This window comes from Bos grunniens, chromosome 1 (genome assembly GCF_055505025.1).
Source record: "Bos grunniens cultivar Pamir isolate PY7600 chromosome 1, Bosgru_T2T1.0, whole genome shotgun sequence".
Classification (NCBI taxonomy): Eukaryota; Metazoa; Chordata; class Mammalia; order Artiodactyla; family Bovidae; genus Bos; species Bos grunniens.
The window spans coordinates 31037751-31062357 of NC_141165.1; the positions used below are offsets into that span (position 1 = coordinate 31037751).

General features: G+C 36.7%; 1 protein-coding gene across 5 annotated transcripts in view; it reads right to left on the bottom strand.

The window, feature by feature from the left end:
* The window catches only part of ATR (ATR checkpoint kinase), a 120241-nt gene that overhangs the window by 59248 nt on the left and 36386 nt on the right, over nt 1–24607 (bottom strand). For 4 of the 5 annotated variants that reach the window (XR_015156470.1, XR_015156487.1, XR_015156512.1 and 1 more), the window contains exons 17-23: nt 19175–19267; nt 17347–17477; nt 15842–15985; nt 13826–13919; nt 12706–12831; nt 7616–7822; nt 2523–2636 (exon numbers count right to left, since the gene is read on the bottom strand). Coding sequence is in view for 2 of the 5 variants with exons in the window: in XM_086380906.1 (XP_086237032.1) it covers nt 2523–2636; nt 7616–7822; nt 12706–12831; nt 13826–13919; nt 15842–15985; nt 17347–17477; nt 19175–19267 (909 nt within the window). In the remaining 3 variants the exon portion in view is untranslated. Of the gene's footprint in view, nt 1–2522; nt 2637–7615; nt 7823–12705; nt 12832–13825; nt 13920–15841; nt 15986–17346; nt 17478–19174; nt 19268–20012; nt 20255–24607 lie in introns of those variants that run through there. The other variant, XM_086381072.1, reaches the window with a different exon arrangement.

Here is a 24607-nt window from a genome sequence, read left to right on the forward strand (position 1 = left end):
AAGCCTCTTGATGAAAGTGAAAGTGGAGAGTGAAAAAGTTGGCTTAAAGCTCAACATTCAGAAAACGAAGATCATGGCATCTGGTCCCATCACTTCACGGGAAATAGATGGGGAAACAGTGGAAACAGTGTCAGACTTTATTTTTCTGGGCTCCAAAATCACTACAGATGGTGACTGCAGCCATGAAATTAAAAGACGCTTACTCCTTGGAAGGAAAGTTATGACCAACCTAGATAGCATATTCAAAAGCAGAGACATTGCTTTGCCAACAGAGGTTCGTCTAGTCAAGGCTATGGTTTTTCCTGTGGTCATGTATGGATGTGAGAGTTGGACTGTGAAGAAGGCTGAGCGCCGAAGAATTGATGCTTTTGAACTGTGGTGTTGGAGAAGACTCTTGAGAGTCCCTTAGACTGCAAGGAGATCCAACCAGTCCATTCTGAAGGAGATCAGCCCTGGGATTTCTTTGGAAGGAATGATGCTAAAGCTGAAACTCCAGTACTTTGGCCACCTCATGTGACGAGTTGACTCACTGGAAAAGACTCTGATGCTGGGAGGGATTGGGGGCAAGAGAAGGGGACAACAGAGGATGAGATGGCTGGATGGCATCACTGACTCGATGGACGTGAGTCTCAGTGAACTCCGGGAGTTGGTGATGGACAGGGAGGCCTGGCGTCCTTCGATTCATGGGGTCGCAAAGAGTCGGACACAACTGAGTGACTGATCTGATCTGATCTGATTCTTCCCACTTGTACACTATATTCCACATCTCTTTACCTACTTAAAGTAGTGTTACATCAGTTGTCTTCTATATCATCACTATTCTTCTCTTGCTGAACTGTTCCCAAGCACATGTAAACACATTGTCATTTTTTCTATCTTTACCCCTCTTTCCTCCCTAGCTATCTCATTCTTCTGCTCTCCTTGATAGCAATACTCTTCAAAAGAATTTCTGTAATTTTTCTAATTCCTCTCCTCCCACATGTTCTTAAAAATACTCTAATGAGGCTTTCTAAACTACACTGAAACTGCTCTTTTCAAGGACAGCAATGATCTCTACGTTACTATAGCCAATGGTCAATTCTTAGTCCTGAAATTATTACACCTATAGAATATGGTCAGCATTTAGATCACTCCATACTTCCTGAAGGGGCTTCCCTGGTGGCTCAGACAGTAAAGAATCTGCTTGCAATGTGGGAGACCTGGGTCAGATCCCTGGGTCAGAAAGACCCCCAAACTACTCCCATGATGCTAAAGTTTCAGCTTTAGCATCATGGGAGTAGGAAATGGCAACCCACTCCAGTATTCTTGCCTGGAAAATTCCATGGACAGAGGAGCTTGGTGGGCTCCAGTTCATGGGGTTGCAGAGTCCAACATGACTGAGTAACTAACACACACACAGACATACTTTCTGAAACACTTTCTTGTCTTCCAGGACACCATCTTCTCCCACCTTACTGGTAGCTCCTTCTATATTGTCTTACTTTTTCCCTCTTCTCAGTGACTCCTCATTATCCAGGTCTCAGTTACTAGAACCTTTTTACCTATACATACTTCCTCAGAATCATAGTTTTAACGAACTATGAACACCTCCAAATTGTATCTTTAACTCAGGCCTCTAATCATGAATTTCAGACCTGAATATCTAACAAAATAAAAAAATATTTTATTCGAAAAAATATGAAAAGGGGCAAAGAAAATCAAACTGGAAAAGTGTTTGTTACACATATGGAAGACAGGGATAATTTCCACTACATCCAAATAGGTCTTAAAAGGTCAATTAAAAAACTAGATCATTACCAAGGGAAAAATGGGAAAAGATCATTTAGAGAAAATTCACAAAAAAGCAATAAATATATAAAAGATGTTACACTGCTCTTATTATTAAGTATAAATTAATATGAAACAATATCATATCTTAACTGTCACACTGGCAAAGATTAAAAATTTTAATTAAAGGCAGGTTTGTCAAGGGAGTATAAAGTGGTGAAGCTTTTTTGATAATCAAATGTAAACTCTGTATTTGCTTGGAGATTTTAATTTTAAGATATCTATATTATTATATACTCACTCAAATACTCAGAAATTGTATATGTTTTTTAAATAATTTTTTTGTAAAAACAAGATATTGAACAGAACCTACTTATCTTAAAGTTTTTTTAACAAATTACAGTATGTTATATTGAACATAAAGTCACCGAAAAGAATGAATTAGAGCTATATATACTGACATGGAAAATTACACAACATATACAGTTAAACACAAAAGAAAATCAACAAATATGATCTGCTTGCTTGCTGGAGAACACACATGTATTTGTATATAAATAGAAAAAAATGTCAAAGTATGTATAATAATGTTAGAAGGGTGCATTTCTGTACTCTTGAAATTTTTGTCAAGAACTTGTATTACTTTGATAATAAAAATGATAGTTAAAAATTAAGAGTTCCTAAAGTATAGAATTTACAGCTTTCTTAATAGAATTTAATAACATAAAGCCAATAAGGTCTACATACACTCTTACCTGAATGGCATAAGCAGCTGAATCTTGAGCTCGGCTGTTATCTGCATATGCAAGGTAAGCTCTTGTTAGTTCCATCAATAATCCATAGGCAAAGTTTGAATCTTCTACTCCAGTCTCAAAAAAAAAAAAAAATTATAGGATAATTTGTATACATTTTCTTAAATTTTACTGTGCATACCATGGTGAATTTAACTTAGTTACTTAAGTGAATTTAACTTAGAGAAGGAAAGCTCAGTAAGGATCAAATGAAGTTTGGTACCAAGTCTAAAATATAATCTGTAGCTAAGAAGCCAAATCTAACACTTCTTAAACTATTTTTAAAGTGTTAGACTCATTCAACTTTTACAGTCAGCAATATGCATATTTTGGTTTTTTAATTCTTAAAAAGAAAACTTGTTCTATAGAATTTCCTAAATTACATTCTGTAGAACCTTGGCCACTTGAGAAGCTTCAAAAAATAATTTTAACATGCCCTTCTGTAGGAGATTCATAATGTTCTCCAATATGTTAAAAGTCCTGTTTAATTTTGTTTTACAAGATTTCCCACACTCATTTGACCATGAAAACATTTTTATATACACACTATTAAAACACCTGGGAAATTAGTTTCTCATGGAGATATTGAGCAATTGGGTTTAAATAGTAAACTTTAAATAATCAATTAGATTTTAAGTATTTGTCACAATTATGTTAGAAAGTTTATTTAAAAGAATGCAGCACTCCAGACTAGGCTTCAACTTTATTTTTTTGGCTAAAGGTCTCTGCAATAGTATTAAGGAATAAACTCAGAAATTACCTAAATTATCTAGTTTAGATCAAGTTGCCACTAAGGACAAAACGAGTCGGCAGTGGTCTGCTGCAGGGATGGGGCTCTGGGTCCAGCTGATTTGGGTATAGCATAAGCCCTCTTGGAGGAGGTCACCATTAACCCCATCACAGAGCTACCAGAACTTACACCGGATTGGGATATAGACTCTTAGAGGGCACAACAGAACCTTGTGCACCAGAAACCAGGAGAAAGGAGCAGTCACCCTACAAGAGACTGTCCCGGACTTGGCAGTGGGTGTTCAGGAGTCTCCGGCAGAGGCGTGGGTCAGTGGTGGCATACAGCAGGGTTGGGGGCACTGAGTGTAGCAGTACATGCATGGGATCTTTTGAAGGAGGTCGCTGTTATCTTCATTACTTCCACCATAGTTTGCTGCTAAGTCGCTTCAGTCGTGTCCGACTCTGTGCGACCCCATAGACGGCAGCCCACCAGGCTCCCCTGCCCCTGGGATTCTCCAGGCAAGAATACTGGAGTGGGTTGCCATTTCCTCCTCCACCATAGTTTGGAGCCAGGTAAATAGCAGGGAGAGAACACAGCTCCACCCAACAACAGAAAATTGAATTAAAGATTTACTGAGCATGGCCCCGCCCATCAAAACAAGACCCAGTTTCCCCCTCAGTTGGTCTCTACCATCAGGAAGCTTTCATAAGCTTCTTATTCTTCTCCATCAGAGGCCAGACAGCCCGAAAACCACAATCACAGAAAACTAACCAATCTAATCACATGGACCACAGCCTTGTCTAACTCAATGAAACTATGAGCCATGCCACGTAGGGCCACCCAAGACAGACGTGTCATGGTGGACAGTTCTGACAAAATGTGGTCCACTGGAGAAGGGAATGGCAAACCACTTCAGTATTCTTGCCTTGAGAACCCTATGAACAGTATGAAAAGGCAAAAAGATAGGACACTGAAAGATGAACTCCCCAGGTTGGTAGGTGCTCAATATGCTACTGGAGATAAGTGGAGAAAAAAATTCAGAAAGAATGAAGAGATGGAGCCAAAGCAAAAACAACACCCAGTTGTGGATGAGACTGGTGACGGAAGCAAGGTTCGATGCTGTACAGAGCAACACTGCATAGGAACCTAGAATATTAGCTCCACGAGTCAAGGCAAATTGGAAGTGGTCAAACAGGAGATGGCAAGAGAAACTTTGACATTTTAGGAATCAGCAAACTAAAATGGACTAGAATAGGTGAATTTAACTCAGATGACCATCATACCTACTACTGGGGGCAAGAATCCCTTTGAAGAAATGGCGTAGCCCTATAGTCAACAAAAGAGTGAAATGCTGAACTTGGATACAATCTCAAAAACGACAGAATGATCTTGTTCGTTTCTAAGGCAAACCATTCAACATCATGGTAATCCAAGTCTATGCCCTGACCAGTAATGCTGAAGAAGCTGAATGGTTCTATGAAGACCTACAAGACCTTTTAGTACTAACAACCAAAAAAGATGCCCTTTTCATTATAGGGGACTGGAACGCAAAAGTAGGAAGTCAAGAAACACCTGGAGTAACAGGTAAATTTGGCCTTGGAGTACACAATGAAGCAGGGCAAAGGCTAAAAGAGTTTTGCCAAGAGAATGCATTGGTCATAGCAAACACCTTCTTACAATAACACAAGAGAAGACTCTACACATGGACATCACCAGATGGTCAACACCGAAATCAGACTGATTACATTTTTTGCAGCCAAGTATGGAGAAGCTCTACACAGTCAGCAAAAACAAGACCAAGAGCTGACTGTGGCTCAAATCATGTACTCTTTATTGCGAAATTCAAACTTAAATTGAATAAAGTAGGGAAAACTACTGGACCATTCAGGTATGACCTAAATCAAATCCCTTATGATTATACAGTGGAAGTGAGAAATAGATTTATGGGACTAGATCTGATAGACAGAGTGCCTGATGAACTATGGATGGAAGTTCATGACATTATACAGGAGACATCAATCAAGACCACCTCAAGAAAAAGAAATGCAAAAAAGCAAAATGGCTGTCTGAGGAGGCCTTACAAATAGCTGTGAAAAGAAGGGAAGCAAAAAGCAGAGGAGAAAAGGAAAGATATACCCATTTGAATGCAGAGAATATCAAGGAGAGATAAAAAAAAGCCTTCCTCAGTGATCAGTGCAAAGAAATAGAGGAAAACAATAGAATGAGAAAGACTAGATATCTCTTCAAGAAAAGTAGAGATATCAAGGGAACATTTCATGCAAAGATGGACATAATAAAGGACAGAAATGGTATGGACCTAACAGAAGCAGAAGATATTAAGAAGAGGTGGCAAGAATACACAGAACTATACAAAAAAGATCTTCACGACCCAGATAACCACAATGGTGTGATCACTCACCTAGAGCCAGACATCCTGGAACACGCAGTCAAGCAGGCCTTATGCTATGCTATACTAAGTCACTTCAGTCGTGTCCGACTGTGTGACCCCATAGACGGCAGACCACCAGGCTCCCCCGTCCCTGGGATTCTCCAGGCAAGAACACTGGAGTGGGTTGCCATTTCCTTCTCCAATGCATGAAAGTGAAACATGAAAGTGAAATCGCTCAGTCGTCTCCGACTCTTAGCGACTCCATGGACTGCAGCCTACCAGGTTCCTCCGTCCATGTGATTTTCCAGGCAAGAGAACTGGAGTGGGGTGCCATTGCCTTCTCCACAAGCAGGCCTTAGGAAGCATAATTATGAACAAAGCTAGTGGAGGTGATGGAATTCTAGTTGAGCTATTTCAAATCCTAAAAGATGATGCTGTGAGAGTGCTACAATCAATATGTCAGCAAATTTGGACAACTCAGCAGTGGCCACAGGACTGGAAAAGGTCACTTTTCATTCCAATCCCAAAGAAAGGCAATGCCAAAGAATGAACAAACTACCGCACAATTGCACTCATCTCACACACTAGTAAAGTAATGCTTAAAATTCTCCAAGCCAGACTTCAGCAATATGTGAACCGTGAACTTCCAGATGTTCAAGCTGGTTTTAGAAAAGGCGGAGGAACCAGAGATCAAATTGCCAACATCCGCTGGATCATCGAAAAAGCAAGAGAGTTCCAGAAAAACATCTATTTCTGCTTTATTGACTACTCCAAAGCCTTTGACGGTGTGGATCACAACAAACTGGGAAATTCTGAAAGAGATGGGAATACCAGACCACCTGACCTACCTCTTGAGAAATTTGTATGCAGGTCAGGAAGCAACAGTTAGAACTGGACATGGAACAAAAAACTGGTTCCAAATAGGAAAAGGAGTACATCAAGGCCGTATATTGTCACCCTGCTTATTTAACTTCTATGCAGAGTACATCATGAGAAATACTCGGCTGGAAGAAACACAAGCTGGAATCAAGATTGATGGGAGAAACATCAATAACCTCAGATATGCAGATGACACCACTCTTACGGCAGAAAGCTAAGAAGAACTAAACAGCCTCCTGATGAAAGTGAAAGAGGAGAATGAAAAAGTTGGCTTAAAGCTTAACATTCAGAAAACAAAGATCATGGCATCTGATCGCATCATGTCATGGGAAACAGATAGGGAAACAGTGAGAGGTTTTATTTTTTGGGGTCCCAAAATCACTGCAGATGGTGACTGCAGTCATGAAATTAAAAGAGGCTTGCTCCTTGGAAGCAAAGTTATGACCAACCTAGACAGCATATTAAAAAGCAGAGACATTACTTTGCCAACAAAGGTCCGTCTAGTTAAGGCTATGGTTTTCCAGTAGTCATGTATGGATATGAGAGTTGCACTATAATGAAAGCTGAGTGCCGAAGAATTGATGCTTTTGAACTGTGGTGTTGGAGAAGACTCTTGAGAGTCCCTTGAACTGCAAGGAGATCCAACCAGTCCATCTTAAAGGAAATCAATTCTGAATATTCTTTGGAAGTACTGATGTTGAAGCTGAAACTTCAATACTTTGGCCACCTGGTGTGAAGAGCTGACTCATTTGAAAAGACCCTGATGCTGGGAAATACTGAAGGCGGGAGGAAAAGGGGATGACAGAGGATTAGATGGTTGGCATCATCGAATCAATGGACATGAATTTGAATAAGCTCCGGGAGTTGGTGATGGACAGGAGGCCTGGCATGATGCAGTCCATGGAGTCGCAGAAGTTGGACACAACTGAGTGACTGAACTGAACTGAAGGATAAACTGAATAGTTTCTTGTAAATGGAAATTCCATTTCTACAGATTTCTTGTAGAAATCCCATTAGGAGAGAGAACTCTTCTTGTCATTCCAAATTATCATAACTTACCACAAATGTAAAATCTTTTCCTTGGGTGTCAGTGGTTGAGAAATCTAGTCGACCTGGATCTATTGCCCCCAGTTCCCCTAAACATTCTCCACAGAGCAACCGAGCTTGAGAGTTTGCATCTTGGCAACCTTTCAAGAGCACTGTCACCAACTGTGAGATAACAGGTTCCACGGTTTCACTATCTGTTGCATATCTGATCAGTTTTTCCTAAAATAAAAGTAGAAAGAAAGTTTATATGTAACTTCTACAAACTAATATACTTTCCTAACTAGAAAGCTTAAAAACATTAAGGAATATCTGATAAATATTGACAAAATTAAACTCTTGTTCTGCAGTCTTCTCACTGAGTTTTTGCTGAGTTCACATAATATAATTCACAATATGTTCTGTAGGATTAGAATCATCCTTATCTCATCTAGAATCTTTAATAATAGTTCACTTAAATTAACATTATAGGTTAATTCAGGCATAAATACTTAAAAGAGATGAACTAGAAAACAATAAACAGCAAAACTAATAAAATTATAGGCATTTTTTACCTTGCTAAAATTAGATAATAAGGAAAAGAACATTTTAGTTGTAAAAGATAAATGCAATTCATACTAAATATATAAATGAGACACTAAAAGAAAGATAATTTTAAAATATACTTATTTAATAAGTTCAGACTTTCCTGGTGGCTCAGACGGTAAAGCGTCTGTCTACAATATAGGAGACCTGGGTTTGATCCCTGGGTTGGGAAGATTCCCTGGAGAAGGAAATGGCAACCCACTCCAGTACTCTTGCCTAGAAAATCCCATGGACGGAGGAGCCTGGTGCAGGCTACTGTCCATGGGGTCGCAAAGAGTTGGACACAACTGAGTGAAATCATGTACTTAAAAATGTTTTTACTTCTAGGTTACATAAACTGGGTTTGTATTTTCAACAAAAAATATCCAATTCCAAAAGAATTATGTGTTCAATGCATCTATTTAGAAAGTGTTTTTAACGTATGAATCCAATTTTATCCTTTTCCAAATGCCTAACCAGTTGTCAAAAAACAAATCCATGTTTGCTCTAATTATTTGAAATGTTATTTTTATATCATAAATGTCCATATGTGCTTGAGTCTATTTTTGGACTTTCTATTTCTTCCCACCGGTCTGTTTATTCATGTACCAGTATCACACTTTTATAATAATTATAGAGGCTATAGGGTATACTACATAGAATATATTAATGTTTGGGAGGGCTACTGAACACTCATAGTTGCTTTTTTTCCCCCTAGATTTTTCCTACCTATTTTTACATGTTTGTTCTTCTGTCTGAACATTAGTATGAAGTTTCTAGCTAAAAAAAAAAACTTGGCATCTTTGGGATGGCATTAACTTTATATATTATACTAGGGAGAACTAAAATCTTCATAATATTGAGCCAAGTAAGGGGTGTTTCTGTTTAAATCAATTATATTTTTGTGTCTATCAGTAGTGTTTCAAAGTTTTCCTTACTGATTTATACATTTCTTGTTACGCTTATTCCTAAGTATATTATCTCTTTCTGTTACTACTACAAATTGGGTTTTCCAACAAGTCTTCTACCTGGTTACTGCTAGTTATATGAAGATTATGATTTTTATATTCTCTTTACTGAATCTGTTTGTGTCTGAATTAGTTTATTGATAGTTTCTATAGTTTTTCAAGTATATTACATATCATCTGTAAATAGGCCTATTATAATGTCTTTTCCAAATCTTATGCCTCTGATGGTTTTCTCTAATCTAAGTTCATTGGCCAATACTTCCAACTGAATATTAAATTGCAGTGGAGATAATGAGCAAGTGGAGATGAGTTTTAGTGGGAAGGTGTCTTATCTCCACATGAAGCATGCATGTGTGTGTGCACGTGTATGTAGTATACATATACACATGTATGTATATGTATACATTTATGATTTATCAAAGTATTATCCATCGATTTCTATTTTCTTGAGTGCTTTTATCTGAAATGGATGTTATAGTTTGTCAAAGGCTATTTCAGCATTTATGAAAATAACGGTATTATATTTTCTGTTTAATTCTATTATTAGTTCCCTCATCATTTTCCCCAAGTCTCTGAGCCCCAGGCAACCACTAATCTGTCTCCTATCTCTAGGAGTTTAGTTCCTCAGAAGTATATACATTCATAATGTATCTTCTTTGTAAGTTCTGTATCTTCTCTTGTATCTTTGTGAATTACAGCGTTTAGCACTATAAAGTGCCCTCTTTTTGTCACATTTGATACTTTTTGGTTTTTATTCTACTTTGTCTAGTGGCAGAATCAGAATTCCTGCTTTCTTATTTCAATTAATCTGTCATAAATTTGCTCCTTCCTTTACTTTTAGCCTTTCTAAATAATTTATTTTATATGTATGTATTACAGAATTGTTCTCTGCTTTGTAAAACAATTTGTAATTTTTTTTCTGTTAAAGTCTTTTCACATTTATTAATATGATTGATATGTTGGGCCTCAATTCTATCAGCTTTTTAAAATTATAATCAGATCAGAATCAGATCAGTCGCTCCGTCGTACTATATATATTATAATCAGTTCCTAAGAGTTAATTTCTTTTGGTACAGAATAAAACTTACACTTTTTGTTCTACAGGTATCCTTTATATAAATAGGCTTCCCTGGTGGCTCAGATGGTAAAGAACCAGCCTGCAATACAGGAGACCCAGGTTTAATCCCTGGGTCAGGAAGATCACTCGGAGAAGGCAATGGCAATCCACTCCAGTATTCTTGCCTGGAGAATCCCATGCCTTTTAAAATGATAATACTGCATGTATTATAACTAGCTCCTAAAATTTAATTTCTTTTGGTACAGAAGAAAATGTATACTTTTGTTCTAGAGTTATCCTTTATATAGAGGTATCCTTTATATAAATAAAAAGGTTCTAGAGGTATCCTTTATATTAATAAAAAAGTATCTTTATATAATCTTCTTTAACCAGTTTGCCAGTTTTAAATAGTATATTTTGACTCCCAGTTATTGCCTACACAATAAGGACTAAGCTCATTTTACTCATATCTTAGTCTCTTCTTCTCTCATTTTAAAAAAATGCATTCTTTCTATCTTATTAAAATCTATAGCATTTACATAGAATTCTCCTGAAGTTGTCCCCACTGTTGTTAAATATATAACTAGTAACCATCAGTTCTTTTGACAAAGTCTCCCCAGTCATTACTTCATTGAATGAAGCCATTCTCTAGCGTATCTCTTAGGAAGGGCTTGCTTGTGAAACTTGTATTTCTTCAGTTCTTATATGTTAAAACTCTGTTTATTATCCATGATATTCTAAGGAGAGCTTGCCTTATTCTTTATGTCCTTTACATTTTTTAAAATGCTGCTATCCTCTAGGTCTATTCTGTATATTACTGTTGAGAATAATGATACTAATTTTCTTTTCTTGCCCTTTTAAGTGATTTTTTAAGAATATTTTTTTACCTGTAGGTCCTGAAGATTTCTTATTATTAAAGTCTAAGATAAGTCTCAGAGTTGACTATGCTGGGGTCAATTTTTACAGGTACACAATGGGTCCTTTCAATATACAGACTTAGGTCTTTCATTTAGAGAAAAATTACTTGGATTATAGCTTTAAATATTAGAACCATTGTTTTATTTTCCTTCTTTACAAACTTCATTTTAATGTGAAATCTTTGCCGAGTTTCCATTTCACCTGTTTCTTTGATCCTCTGTACTCCTTTCTCTAATCTCATTTTTGTTCTCTTGATTATTCTCCTGCCTTTCTTCAATGCTCCTTCCTAAAGTTTTAGTCATATATATTCCTCCTGTATGCTCCTTATAATTTAACCTTCATTTCTTCAATTTCTTTCTTCAGTTCAGTCACCTCTTGTTTCATACCTTGCTTTTTTGTCCATTTCTCTTTTTAAATTCTTCATTCAATTCCTCTTTTTTTGGGGAGGGGGGCATGCCAGATAGCTTGTGATATCTTAGATGATGTTATCTGCTTGCCACAGTTGGAAAAGAGATCATTTTTCTTGTTTGTCCTAGATGTTTTGGGGCAGTGTGCTGATTATATTTTCTACTGATAATGCAGATTTACAGATAGGAGAGCGTAATATCTACACTCAAAGAGATTCAAGAGATGCTACCATGTGGTAGCATCATGTCCACATTGGCTGCTTCCCACTTTGGGTTTACAAGCTTACTGACCCAGAAGAATGTACTTGCTACCATCATGTATATCATTTATCCTAAGAAAATGCTTCTTTCTATCATGAAAACAAATACAACCCAGTTTGCAATCCACTAACTCCTGAGGGTCTTAGGCTCTCACATCTTATCATATGAGTTCTTGATATGCAAAAATGAAAACTTCATTAACAATTTTTTTCCATTTTATAGATTTATAGTGATATGGTATTTTAAATACCAATTCTCACCTTCACCAAAGTTCGGGATAACCTATATTATGTTTACAAGGAAAAGAATAAAGTTTACTGGCCTCATAAAAACTTAAAATTTAGCTTTATTAAAACTAACAGAATTAATTCCATCAAAATGAAAAATGGCAAAATTATTGAAATTTTACATGAAAGATATCTACAGAAAATTACATGAGAAGACTCATATAAACTGCATACATCCTTCCTTAGGAAGATGCAATAACCTAAAATATAACTGCCAAATCATGATCCTTCAAAAAAAACAAGAAAAAGATATGCAAACCTCTTCAGCCTTAAAGGGCATCTCATGAATTTACTGATTTTATTGTTAAAATAAAAATCACTTTTTTTCATTGAACCTACTGAATCTCAAGCAAATATGCCTATCGTCATCTTTTCTTGAAATCCACCCTTTCTTTCCTGTAGCTCTTTAATTATATCTTAGGCTTCCCTGGTGGCTTAACCTGTAAAGAATCTGCCTGCAATGCAGGAGACTTGGGCTTGATCCTGGGGTAGGGAAGATTCTCTGGAGAAGGCAAAGGGTACCCACTCCAGTATTCTTGGGATTCTGGAGAATCCCAAGGACAGAGAAGCCTGGTGGGCTACAGTCCATGGGATTGCAAAGAGTTGGATACAACTGAGCAACTGACACTTTCACTTTTCATACCTGATTTTTATACAAGGTTTCCTTCAAGCTCGTAAGAGCATGAATACGGACATCTACATTTTCATGCTGAATTGCTTTCATGGATAGCTGAAGAGTTGTCTGAAGATCAGTACTCTCAGAGGTCTCCTATAAAAAGACCACAGAGAGATACACCTTATCAGTTAATCACATCAGGAACCATTTCAGTAGGACTGGATTTCCTACACCATTACCATCAAAGTAGTTAAACGGTACCTCAATTGAATGCAGTTTTAAAGAGTAATTTCTATCTCTTCTTTTGTATAGCATATAAATTTTCAGTAATTCTCAAAGGAAGGGATTTTCTTCCAAAATTTTTAGTTTTAGAGAAAAATTTTATATCAACTAAATAATAATTTACTTATCCAAAATAAATCCTTCTTGGTAAGAAATACAAGTTTCCCTTAATTTAAAAAGGGCTACATAAAAGCCTTGAAAAAGGTCTACAGATTATGCAGATAACTCACTCCTTATTTTGACTACTTACTTTCTTATGACTGATGATTTACCCAGTAAAAAAGCTTATAAAGTCTTCAGAATCAATCTTGGGATCTGTAGTAAATACATTTTCTACTCTGACCCATGCTCAGGTATCCCACTTTCTGCCCTAAATTAAAATCACCAACAATCTTTTTTAAATTTCAGAGAGTTCACTGAATTTCCAGATGTTGGAATGACAGATGATTCTCCTTCTAAAGCTCAGAATTAGTCAGACCTGACATATCTATACCATGGTTTATAGCACAAAGTAATTGGAATCTTCCCACAGCATTTTTTTTCCTTTACTCAGAGTATGCAGCTATGGTCACTTCTTTTAGGAACTGTAAGTAAGAACATATTGATCTGGGTAGGGATGGCACAAAAACTGTATCCTTTGCTCTCTGTTCTATCTAATTCTATGTTACATCTTTGATCCAGATGCTAAAACTTCCTTCTAAAAATCAGACTCAAGATAGGATTATACAGTCATCATAAATTAGGCATCACAATATGACTATAATATCCCCAGACATCATTCTAAAGAATCTCTATTCAGTGTTTTAGCACTTGGAAATAATTTTGTATGAACGATCTCCTAAACCATACATAAAAAATTGAATACCTTTCTATATTCCTGTAGAACCGCTTTTATCTTTTTTAATTCTTGATGATCAGGTAAAAAATATATTTCATGAAGAAAATCTTGCACAGCATCCCTAACAATCAGTTGAAAGAAAAAGAATTATTTACCAAATATGAACACTAAAAAAAAAAAAAAACATACAAAGCAGTGGTTGAAACTAAGGCCAACTTAATTCACACTTAAAAGTGCTAGCTGATTGTTGACATGTCTAGGATGCTCAGTCAATACTGGCAAATAATCAAATCTGAGAAAATCACCCGGTAGCAGTCTGCCCATGTAGAGTCACTTCAGCTTCAATTTGAGCTAGGTGTGTGATTTGTTTTAAAAATTAGAATGTGGCAGAGGAGATGCTGAACTGACTTTGGGCGTAAGTGTTAAAAAGGTCTGGCAGCTCCTGGTTTTGTTCTCATGAGAGTCCTGAGTCACCATGTAAGAAGTCTGGTCACCATCAGGGACAAGCAACATGGAGAGAGTAAGAAGCTCTGAGACTAAATGGAAAGAGGGAGAAGTCCAGTCAAGTCTACCTACTGGCTGACTGCAATGACCACTGGTAAGAACAGCCAAGGAACTGACCAGCTGAACCCAGCCCAGACTGCAAAACTATGAGTACTAGGTTTTGAAGTGGTTTATAATGCAGCAATAGAAACTCAACCCCAAAATACAAATTCTCACAAAGATATATTAGAGAAAAATACATAAGTAATTCTTACTGGAGGTTACAATTTTTAACATGCTTCAAATATAAAGCCCTAATATTTCTAGGTCCAAATAAAAGGGTTTCTAAATTCTATCTTTACTAACTCATGCAACACACAGGTATTAAGTAACTCCTATGTGCTACTATTTCCTAGAAACTGGGGATGTAACAACCAAGAAAACTTCAATAATTCCTTCACTCAGAGAGCTTAAAGTCTTCTCTCTAGTAGAGTGAAAGAGAATTGTTTCATTATATGAAAAGGTAGAGAAATGATTCCTCTATAATAAACAGCACAGATAAACTATTTGTATAACAATCCAAAAGGTATTTGAAAAGTGATCTAGATCAGTGATAATGTTGTTCTACTATGTTCAGAATACCAAAAATAAAAGTATTTTAATTGGAAAAAACTCCATTAACTTTTTATTCTTTATTTACTCCTTGATTGGATAGTTCCTGAAAATGACTAATGGAATTGCAATAGCATATGGATAAGTAAGTAAATAGTACTTAAATTCTAATTTTTCAGAAGCAAAGGAACGCTGATATACAACAGTATGTACAAAAATGAAAAACAAAAACAAAAACAGGTGTACAGAAAAACATTCCAAACTAAAAAGCAGCGTGAGAGAAAAATAAAAATGGAAAGGAATAATACATATTCTTGCATTAGCAATGTGGATTGACTACAGCCTGGTATCTGCTTTGAAAAATCTTGGCAAAGAATTTTAAAAAATAAGATGTGGCCAGATTTTAGAAAGCTTTAAATATCCAGATAAACAATTTGGAATTCAGAAATGGAGAATCACAGAATGTCTCCCCATGCTGGAATGATAAAGATAGAGATGCTTTAAAACATGAACAATATGAAGAAACATAATAAAAACTTAAAGGAAGGGAGGCTTGTTAAAGGGTTATTGCAATGAATAAGGGTTTAAAATAAGGCAAGCTGTAGAAACTATGTGATTAGCCCTCCTAACCTTTTTCATGCATTCAACTGTCTGCCTTTTAACTGTGAGAAGAAAGGTAAATTGAGCCTCACCTCTTTCAAAACTGATGAAAAATAATTTTGAGCTATTGATCTAAGTTTAAAATATAATTACAATAAAAGCCATGTCACAACTGAAAGCCATGTCATATCAGTTTGATATGTATTGACTTTAAACATGTCAATTACTTCTATTTATTAATGGACTCTAAATTAAAAAGAATGTGAACAGTTTACCCACAGTAATCCTAATACCTTGATACAAAAATGCAGTAATAAAAAGCTGCTATCTCTATTTCATTTACAATACCTGTTTTCAATTATGAGGTAGTGAAATATAGCTGCAGTTTCTTTAGGCTGGATATGTATGAGTGGTAACAAAGCTACTATTACATGACTGAGAAGGGAACCTAGATAAGCATGATCCAGGCAACGAACAAAGCAGTCCCAAGCTCTATGAGGAAAAAAAAAAAAGTTAAAAGTCACATCAGTTAATTATTAGCTGAACAAACAATGATAAATGCAAACAATAAGAATATAAGGCACCTGTAAAAATGTAATAAGGATCAGTCAGTATACTCAAATCAAGTGACCTCTATAATACACTAAGTCAAAAAAAGCAAGATGAAAAACAAAGCTTATAATATGCTACCTTTTGGGGCAGGATTAATATGAAAAAAAAAAAGCATCTGTGAGTGTGTATGCATCTGCTTATACTTTTAGAAAGGGGACTACACAAAATAAAATTAGATACATCTATTTTTAGCAATTTAGGAATGACAGCTAGGTTCTTTGAGTGTAACTTATTACACAAATTTGAATTTCAGACAAAGTAAATGTTTTATATGATTTTTAAATTAAATAAAATAGATGGAAAATCAATCTCTAAAAATATTAAGCAAACTGAAACAACTGAACCTCACAATACCAAATAGATGGCACAGGCACACAGGAAAAAATTATTTTACCTGACTTTAAAACATATTATTCTTTCTTAAAAAATTATCTTTCTTATTCTTTTCCATTATAATTTATCACAGAATTTTGAATATAGTAAAACATTATTCTTACTGTACATCTCCAATAAAATTTAGTCAAGAACAAAAAGAAACTTTAAAAAGCTTAAACTGCATTCAGGAGTTTTATTGTTAGTAGTAATACTGAAATTAACCTAAATTAGCAATCAGCCAAATCCTACGTGCCAACATCTCAATGGCTGAAAAGAAATGTGGAGAGGGTGTTTAAGGGATTAATCTATTTATAGGGCTTACTTAGGGGGCCATACAATCAAATGTGTGACATTTTATTTGGATTTTAATTCAAACAAGTCAACATCTTTGGGGAAAACATCTCTGAGACAATTGGAGAAATCTGAATTTTAGAATATATTAAGGAAATTCTTATTAATTCTGCTAAGTATAATAATTTATGATGGTTACATATTTTTAAGATGTCCTTATCCATTAGATACATCTAGGATTTTAGAAATAAAATGATATGATATTGGGTTTTCTTTAAAACATTCTAAGTAACAATAACTAGAAGTAGAAGGGTTAAATAAAATAAGATTAACAAGGTTGCTAAACTGAGGTTGGGAAGTGAGTATGCAGGGGTTTGTTATATTATTCTATTTCTCAGGATAATAAACGATTTCACAGCAAAATGTTTTAAAAGAAGTAAACACATTCTCTTTTCAGTGCAAATGCCTCTCTATATTACATCTGCTTTGAACCCAATTTCCCTCAAAGTGATAAGAATTCAAGTTAGTGTTACTGGAAGATGCAAAATATCTAATGAACTCAGGTCATCATTTACCTGCAACACAATTCAGGAAAATCATCCTTGAATCGAAGGCCAGTTCTCAGCGTGGTCATCATCTTCACCCTCACAGAACTGACATGTTTGGGTCCCATCAATTTCATCAAAGACATTAAACTGTTCAAGGCCTGAAAAGTAAGTAGGGCTTCAAAATAAAGCCATAAACAAGCTGGCAGGAGCAGATGAGCCCTAAGGACAAGTGCTTTCCATCCTAATCTCAGTGTATATCTATTCTCTGACAACACAAAGCCTAATGGCAGTAGTTTATTTTGTTCAAGTGCTTATGTAAGAATTATAATTTGAAAAAATACAAGTTGGGTTCCTTTTTTTTCCTGCTTTTGAAAGTGATTTGTTATTTTGGTCCTTGTGGTCTTCTTAAGCAGTAATTTTCAAATTTATTAAAACCATAATACCTATTTTTTAAACTTCTTCATATATATCCTGAACAGCTATGTAACACATGCATTTATGTCCTAATGGTACTAAATTCAAATGCTCTAATTTAGTAAAACAGGTAACTAATGACATACTCAGAAAATAGTACACACATTTTATTGTGTGGAACACAGAATCAGACTTGTATGAAAAGCTTCAGATTCCAATGAATGGGTAAAGAAACTCTCTGGTCAACCTTAATTCTGTGGAAAAACACGAAAGCTCTTTATGTTTTAAACAAACAAACTCTAGTTTTCTTAGATTTGAGGTTATCCTTTCACTTGGGATAACAATAAGAAAGATTTTACATAGACAGAAGTCATTTTGGGGATTAAATTCACCAGCTGACACCAAAAGAACAAGTATTTGTTGCTGAAATTTTTATAGATTAATATTGTACCCCGTCTTTCCTAGCTCTTTAAGGTCATTAAGAAAGTGGAGTATAGATTGAAAAAAAAGCATCTATTAATGGGTTTTTATTATAATTTTACTGACTGCAGAGTGGGAAGCAATAAAAAGGAAAATTTAATCAGTATCTAAAATACTATCCCAAACTACAGGCAAAAATGTCAATTTGTTTGCAATCATAATGAAACTACACTGTGCCAAATGTGTTTAAATATATACAGACAAATACAGAAGTTACTTTACTTTCTATCAGATCAGATCAGATCAGATCAGTCGCTCAGTTGTGTCCAACTCTTTGCGACCCCATGAATCCCAGCACGCCAGGCCTCCCTGTCCATCACCAACTCCCGGAGTTCACTCAGACTCACGTCCATCGAGTCAGTGATGCCATCCAGCCATCTCATCCTCTGTCGTCCCCTTCTCCTCCTGCCCCCAGTCCCTCCCAGCATCACACTTTTGGTATTCAAAAACACCATGGGACATGACTCACATGAGACCAATTTGGGTTAATGAATTTAAAAATGCAACTTTTGTTTGCTCTGTCAGGGAGTGCTGGTCTCTTTTTTTCCCATCGACCTACATGTTGTGATGATGTGAGCCTGAAGCTGCTGGGGCCATCACCTGGCACTTAAGTTAGAGCTAATCCAAGGAAATCTGAGCTAAGTGATTAATTCTGAGAATACAATATCCAAAATCAAGTTATGCCAGAAGCTATGTATTATCTTTATATTTTTAGTTACCTAGACAACAAATTCCTTCAAGCCACTTTGGGTGAGTTTTCTGTCCCTTATAAACAAAAGAACAGTAAATGATAACATTTTCTTTTCAGAGTCCTCAAAAGCATATATGAGTTGTTCAGGAATACAGAATATCATGTTTGATAATTTTTTTTCTTTGAATGTTTGCAGCTAGAAGCAGATGTCTCCTACATATTCTATATGAATTCTGTTCTGGTCCTTTGTAACCAACTATCATCACCTACCATTTTCTTATCTTCAATGCCAACACTGGAGCTTAGTAACTGCATATTGAAAAAAGCCAAAATGCCCAACAACTTGGGTTGCAAATAATCAGCCTAAGGGGAAAAAAACCAACACATAAAAAAGGTATTACATAGTTTCACACAGACCAAATTTCATAAGTCAACCATTTACTTAATATCATTTCTGTTTTATCTAACTACGTTAGAATACTGGAAATAACCAGTTGCAGAATTACATTTCTCCCAAAGCATATATTTTCACATGTAATACTTTAAAAATTAATAAAACTGATTCATTATTATTATGATAATATATGAGATAATATATGATTAAATAGTTCCGTACCATGAGAAAATCATAAGCCTTTGAACTAGAGTTGAGCTATGATAGACTCCTCAGGATCTGACTCATGTCAGGATCCAGAGTGGTGAGGATATTTATCTTAAGAAGAATAGAAAAAGACATGTGAATGTCCTTATTTAGAGCATTTAGAGCTAAGGTGGGAAAAAAAAGTTACTTGAACAAGGAACAGGTACTCTGCCAGAGGGGCTTTTCCCAGGTGCCACTAGTGGTAAAGAACCTGCCTGCCAATGCAGGAGACATAGAGATACAGGCTCGATCCCTGGGTCGGGAAGATCCCTGGAGGAGGAAATGGCAACCCATTCCAGTATTCTTGCCTGCAGAATCCCAGCAGAGGAGGCTGGTGAACTACAGTCCAAAGGGTCACAAAGAGTCAGACACAACTGAAGCAACTTAGCACGCATGCACACACACCCAGAATAACAGTCTGCCATAGCAGTCAATATCCCCTGAGGAAATAGTAAAAGGGCTACAAACCTTGGGCATCAACAGCTACAAGTTAGGTATCACTAATTATGGCATTTTGGGTCTCCTGAAGTTGACAGGGTTAACTCTTTCTTGAAAGAGGGGAGTAGAGGACAGGGTATGGACTTTAAGTCAGCCAAACCTGGGTCCAAATCCCAATTTTAAAACTTCCTAGTTTATGATGTTGGATGAGTTACTCAGCTCTTCTGAGTCTATAAGATGGGAACAATGAACGTATCAACTGCATACAGCTGCTGTAGAGATTAAATAAGATAATATGTATTAAATACTTAGAATACAGCTGGGACTTATTACAAACTGGGACTGTGAGTACACCGCAAAGAAGAATTTTCCTCTCTATAAAAGCCTTCAATAGGGGGCTTCCCTGGTGGCTCGGTGGTAAAGAATTCATCTGTCAGTACAGGTGACAAGGATTCAATCCCTGGTCCAGGAAAATCTCACGTGCTGTGGAGCAACTAGGCTTGTGAACCACAACTACTGAGCCTGTGCTCTAGAGCCCAGGAATAACAACTACTGAGCCCACGTGCTGTAACTATTGAATCCTGACTGCCTGTGCTCCGCAACAAGAGAAGCCACTGCGATGAGAGGCCAGCATACCACATCGAAGAAAAGCTTCCACTCACCACAACTAGAGAAAAGCCTGCACAGCAACAAAGACCCAGCAGAGCCAAAAATTTAAAAAAAAAAAAAAAATCTTTAACAAAATTAGTTAGGACAAGGACATGAGTAATGTGCATGTTTAAGCTTCCACAATAAACACAATGAAGCTGTGATTAAAAAAAAAAACTTCGTATATAGGCAAGAAAAGGGACCAAAAATAAGGAGGGGAGCTGGGGAGAAGCAGCAATTAGAATATTTTCCAACTCCAGGAAAAAGTTGCATTGTTTGACACTGAAGTACCTAATTCAAGTATCTTTAGGTCACACATGCTACCAGGCTGGGTGAGGAGGTAAGAAAGGTGTACACTAGCTCACTGTAGAGAGGAAGCTTAGTGTCCAACACATTCTCCAGATTAGATGTTGGGATAAACTTTTTTCTCTTGCAGAGTACAGAGAATCATCTGTTTACCAAAGCCTAAAACTGCACTTAATTTACAAACTTCCAATTTGGATTAAGACTCAAGTTTAGCATGTCATAATTCACTAATTGCAAGGCTCTAGCTCATTCTTAAATGAAAAGTTGATACAGGTGATACTCACATAATCTATGTCAACATTCTAATTTTAAAGCTCTTACACTTAGACAAATAGTTCATTCATCTGCCATTCACCAAATATTTATTATGTATGTCTAGAATACTCTGCCAGGTACAAGTGTACAAGATAAGGAGTCACTTTCTCCCTACTAGCTTACACGCGAGACTGATAGAAGAAGATGACATTTAATAAGTATGTAAATAGTGTGTAATAAGTGCTATAAAGAAACAGACATGGTCACATGAGAGAGAAGAACTGGGATGAAGTGACTGGGAATTTAGATGGGATGACCAAGAAACTCTGAGATCTAAAGAATGAGAAACATCTAGGAGCAAATTTCAAGTAAAGAGACTATCTACTGTAAAGGTTGTGAAGGAAGAAAAAGCTTGACATCTTTAAGAAATACAAACAATATGAAACCTAGGCAGAAAGGAAGATAAAAGTTACACAATATGTGAGGGTGGAAAAGTATGCACCACATAGAGCCTTATAGATTAATGAAAATCTCAGAAGAAATTTAACCAAGGGAATGAGTTTAAGCTGTCAGAAGAGTACTTCAAATACTGTGTAAGTAACTGATTAAAGATGTAGGAAAGAAAGAGCAAAAAGAGAGAATAATTAGGAAGTGATCACAGTTGTCCTGGAGAAAGATGAGGTCACTTGTATAAGGGTGGTGGCTGAAGATAAGGAAAGACAGACTTGGGGGTCAGACTTGAAAGGACTTGTTGATACTTAACTTTAAGGATATAGGAAATAGAGGGCTCATGAATGCCTTCCAGGTTTTGATCTGACGAACTGATATCTGAGGACAGATATTGTAGACATTGGTATCATTTCCTGAGAAGTAAAGACTATGAGAGGAATAGATTAGGGAAGGAAAATAAAGATTTTTATAATCTGGGCTTCCATAGTGGCTCAGATGGTAAAGAATCTGCCTGCAAGGCAGGAGATCCAGATTCAATCCCTGGGTCGGGAAGATCCCCTGGATAAGGGAACCAGTGGCAACCCACTCCATTATTCTTGCCTGGAAAATTCGATGGACAGAGGAGCTTGGCAGGCTACAGTCCATGGCGTCACAAAGAGTCAGACATGACTGACTGACTAACATTGGAGAATGGAAATGTAATGTTTGGACTTGTTTGAGATGTTTAAAAGACAGGCAAATATAGATGACAAAGAGGAAGCTGGACAGTCTCGGTTTGCCAGTTTCCTTCATCCTCAGATCCATTCTCTGTTCTTTTCTGCCTGCCTATCTCTGCTTATTTCCAAGGCAAACCATTCAATATCACAGTAATCCAAGTATACCCAAACAGTAATGCTGAAGGTGAAGTTAAACGGTTCTTTGAAGACCTATAAGACGTTCTAGAACTCACACCCAAAAAAGATCTCCTTTTCATCAGAGGGGACTGGCATGCAAAAGGAGGAAGTCAAGAGATAACTGGAGTAACAGGCAAATTTGGCCTTGGAATACAAAATGAAGCAGGGCAAAGGCTAACAGAGTTTTGCCAAGAAAACGCACTGATCATAGCAAACACCCTCTTCCAATAACACATGAGAAGACTACACATGGAGATCACCAGATGGTCAACACCAAAATCAGACTGATTACATTCTTTGCAGCCAAAGATGGAGAAACTCTATATAGTCAGCAAAAACAAGACCAGGAACTGAAGGTGGCCCAGATCATGAACTCCTTATTGCCAAATTCAAACTTAAGTTGAAGAAAGTAGGGAAGACCACTAGACCATTCAGGTACGACCTAAATCAAATCCATTACGCTTATACACTGGAAGTGACAAATACATTCAAGGGATTAGATCTGATAGACAGAGTGCCTGAAGAACTACAGATAGGGGTTCATGGCACTGTACAGGGAGCAGTAATCAAGACCATCCCCAAGAAAAAGAAATGCAAAAAGGCAAAACGGTTGTCTGAGGAGGCCTTACAAATAGCTGAGAAAAGAAGAGAAGTGAAAGGCAAAAGAGAAAAGGAAAGATATACACATCTGAATGCAGAGTTCCAAAGAATAGCAAGGAGAGATAAGAAAGCCTTCCTCAGTGATCAATGCAAAGAAACAGAGGAAAACAACAGAATGGGAAAGACTACAGATGTCTTCAAGAAAATTAGAGATACCAAGGGAACATTTCATGCAAAGATGGGCACAATAAAGGATAGAAATGGTATGGACCTAACAGAAGCAGAAGATATTAAGAAGAGGTGGCAAGAATACACAGAAAAAGTGTTCAAAAAAGATCTTCGTGACACAGATAATCATGATGGTGTGACCACTCACCTACAGCCAGACATCCTGGAACGTGAAGTCAAGTGGGCCTTAGGAAACATCACTACAAACAAAGCTAGTGGAGGTGATGGAATTCTAGTTGAGCTATTTCAAATCCTAAAAGATGATGCTATGAAGTGCTGCACTCAATATGCCAGCAAATTTGGAAAATTCAGCAGTGGCCACAGGACTGGAAAAGTTCAGTTTTCATTCTAATTCCAAAGAAAGGCAATGACAAAGAATGTTCAAACTACCACACAATTGCACTCATCTCACACACTAGTAAAGTAGTGCTCAAAATTCTCCAAGCCAGGCTTCAACAGTATGTGAACAGTGAACTTCCAGATGTTCAAGCTGGTTTTAGAAAAGGCAGAGGAACCAGAGATAAAATTGCCAACATCCGCTGGATCATTGAAAAAGCAAGAGAGTTCCAGAAAAACATTTATTTCTGCTTTATTGACTACTCCAAAGCCTTTGACTGTGTGATCACAATAAACTGCGGAAAATTCTCAAAGAGATGGGAATACCAGACCACCTAACCTGCCTCCTGAGAAATCTGTGCACAGGTCAAGAAGCAACAGTTAGAACTGGACATGGAACAACAGACTGGTTCCAAATTGGGAAAAGAGTATGTCAAGGCTGTATATTGTCACCCTGCTTATTTACTTCTATGCAGAATACATAATGCTAAATGCTGGACTGGATGAATCACAAGCTGGAATCACAATTGCCAGGAGAAATATCAATAGCCTCAAATACATAGATGACACCACTCTTATGGCAGAAAGGGAAGAGCTAAAGAGCCTCTTGATGAAAGTGAAAGAGGAGAGTGGAAAAGTTGGCTTAAAGCTCAACATTCAGAAAACAAAGATCATGGCATCCAATCCTATCACTTCATGGTAAACAGATGGGTAAACAGTGGAAACAGTGAGAGGCTTCATATTTTTGGGCTCCAAAATCACTGCAGATGGTGACTGCAGCCATGGAATTAAAAGATGCTTGCTCCTTGGAACGAAAGCTATGACCAACTTAGATAACATATTAAAAAGCAAAGACATAATTTTTTACTTTGACTAAGCGGACCTTTGTCAGGTAATTGCTAGGGAGAA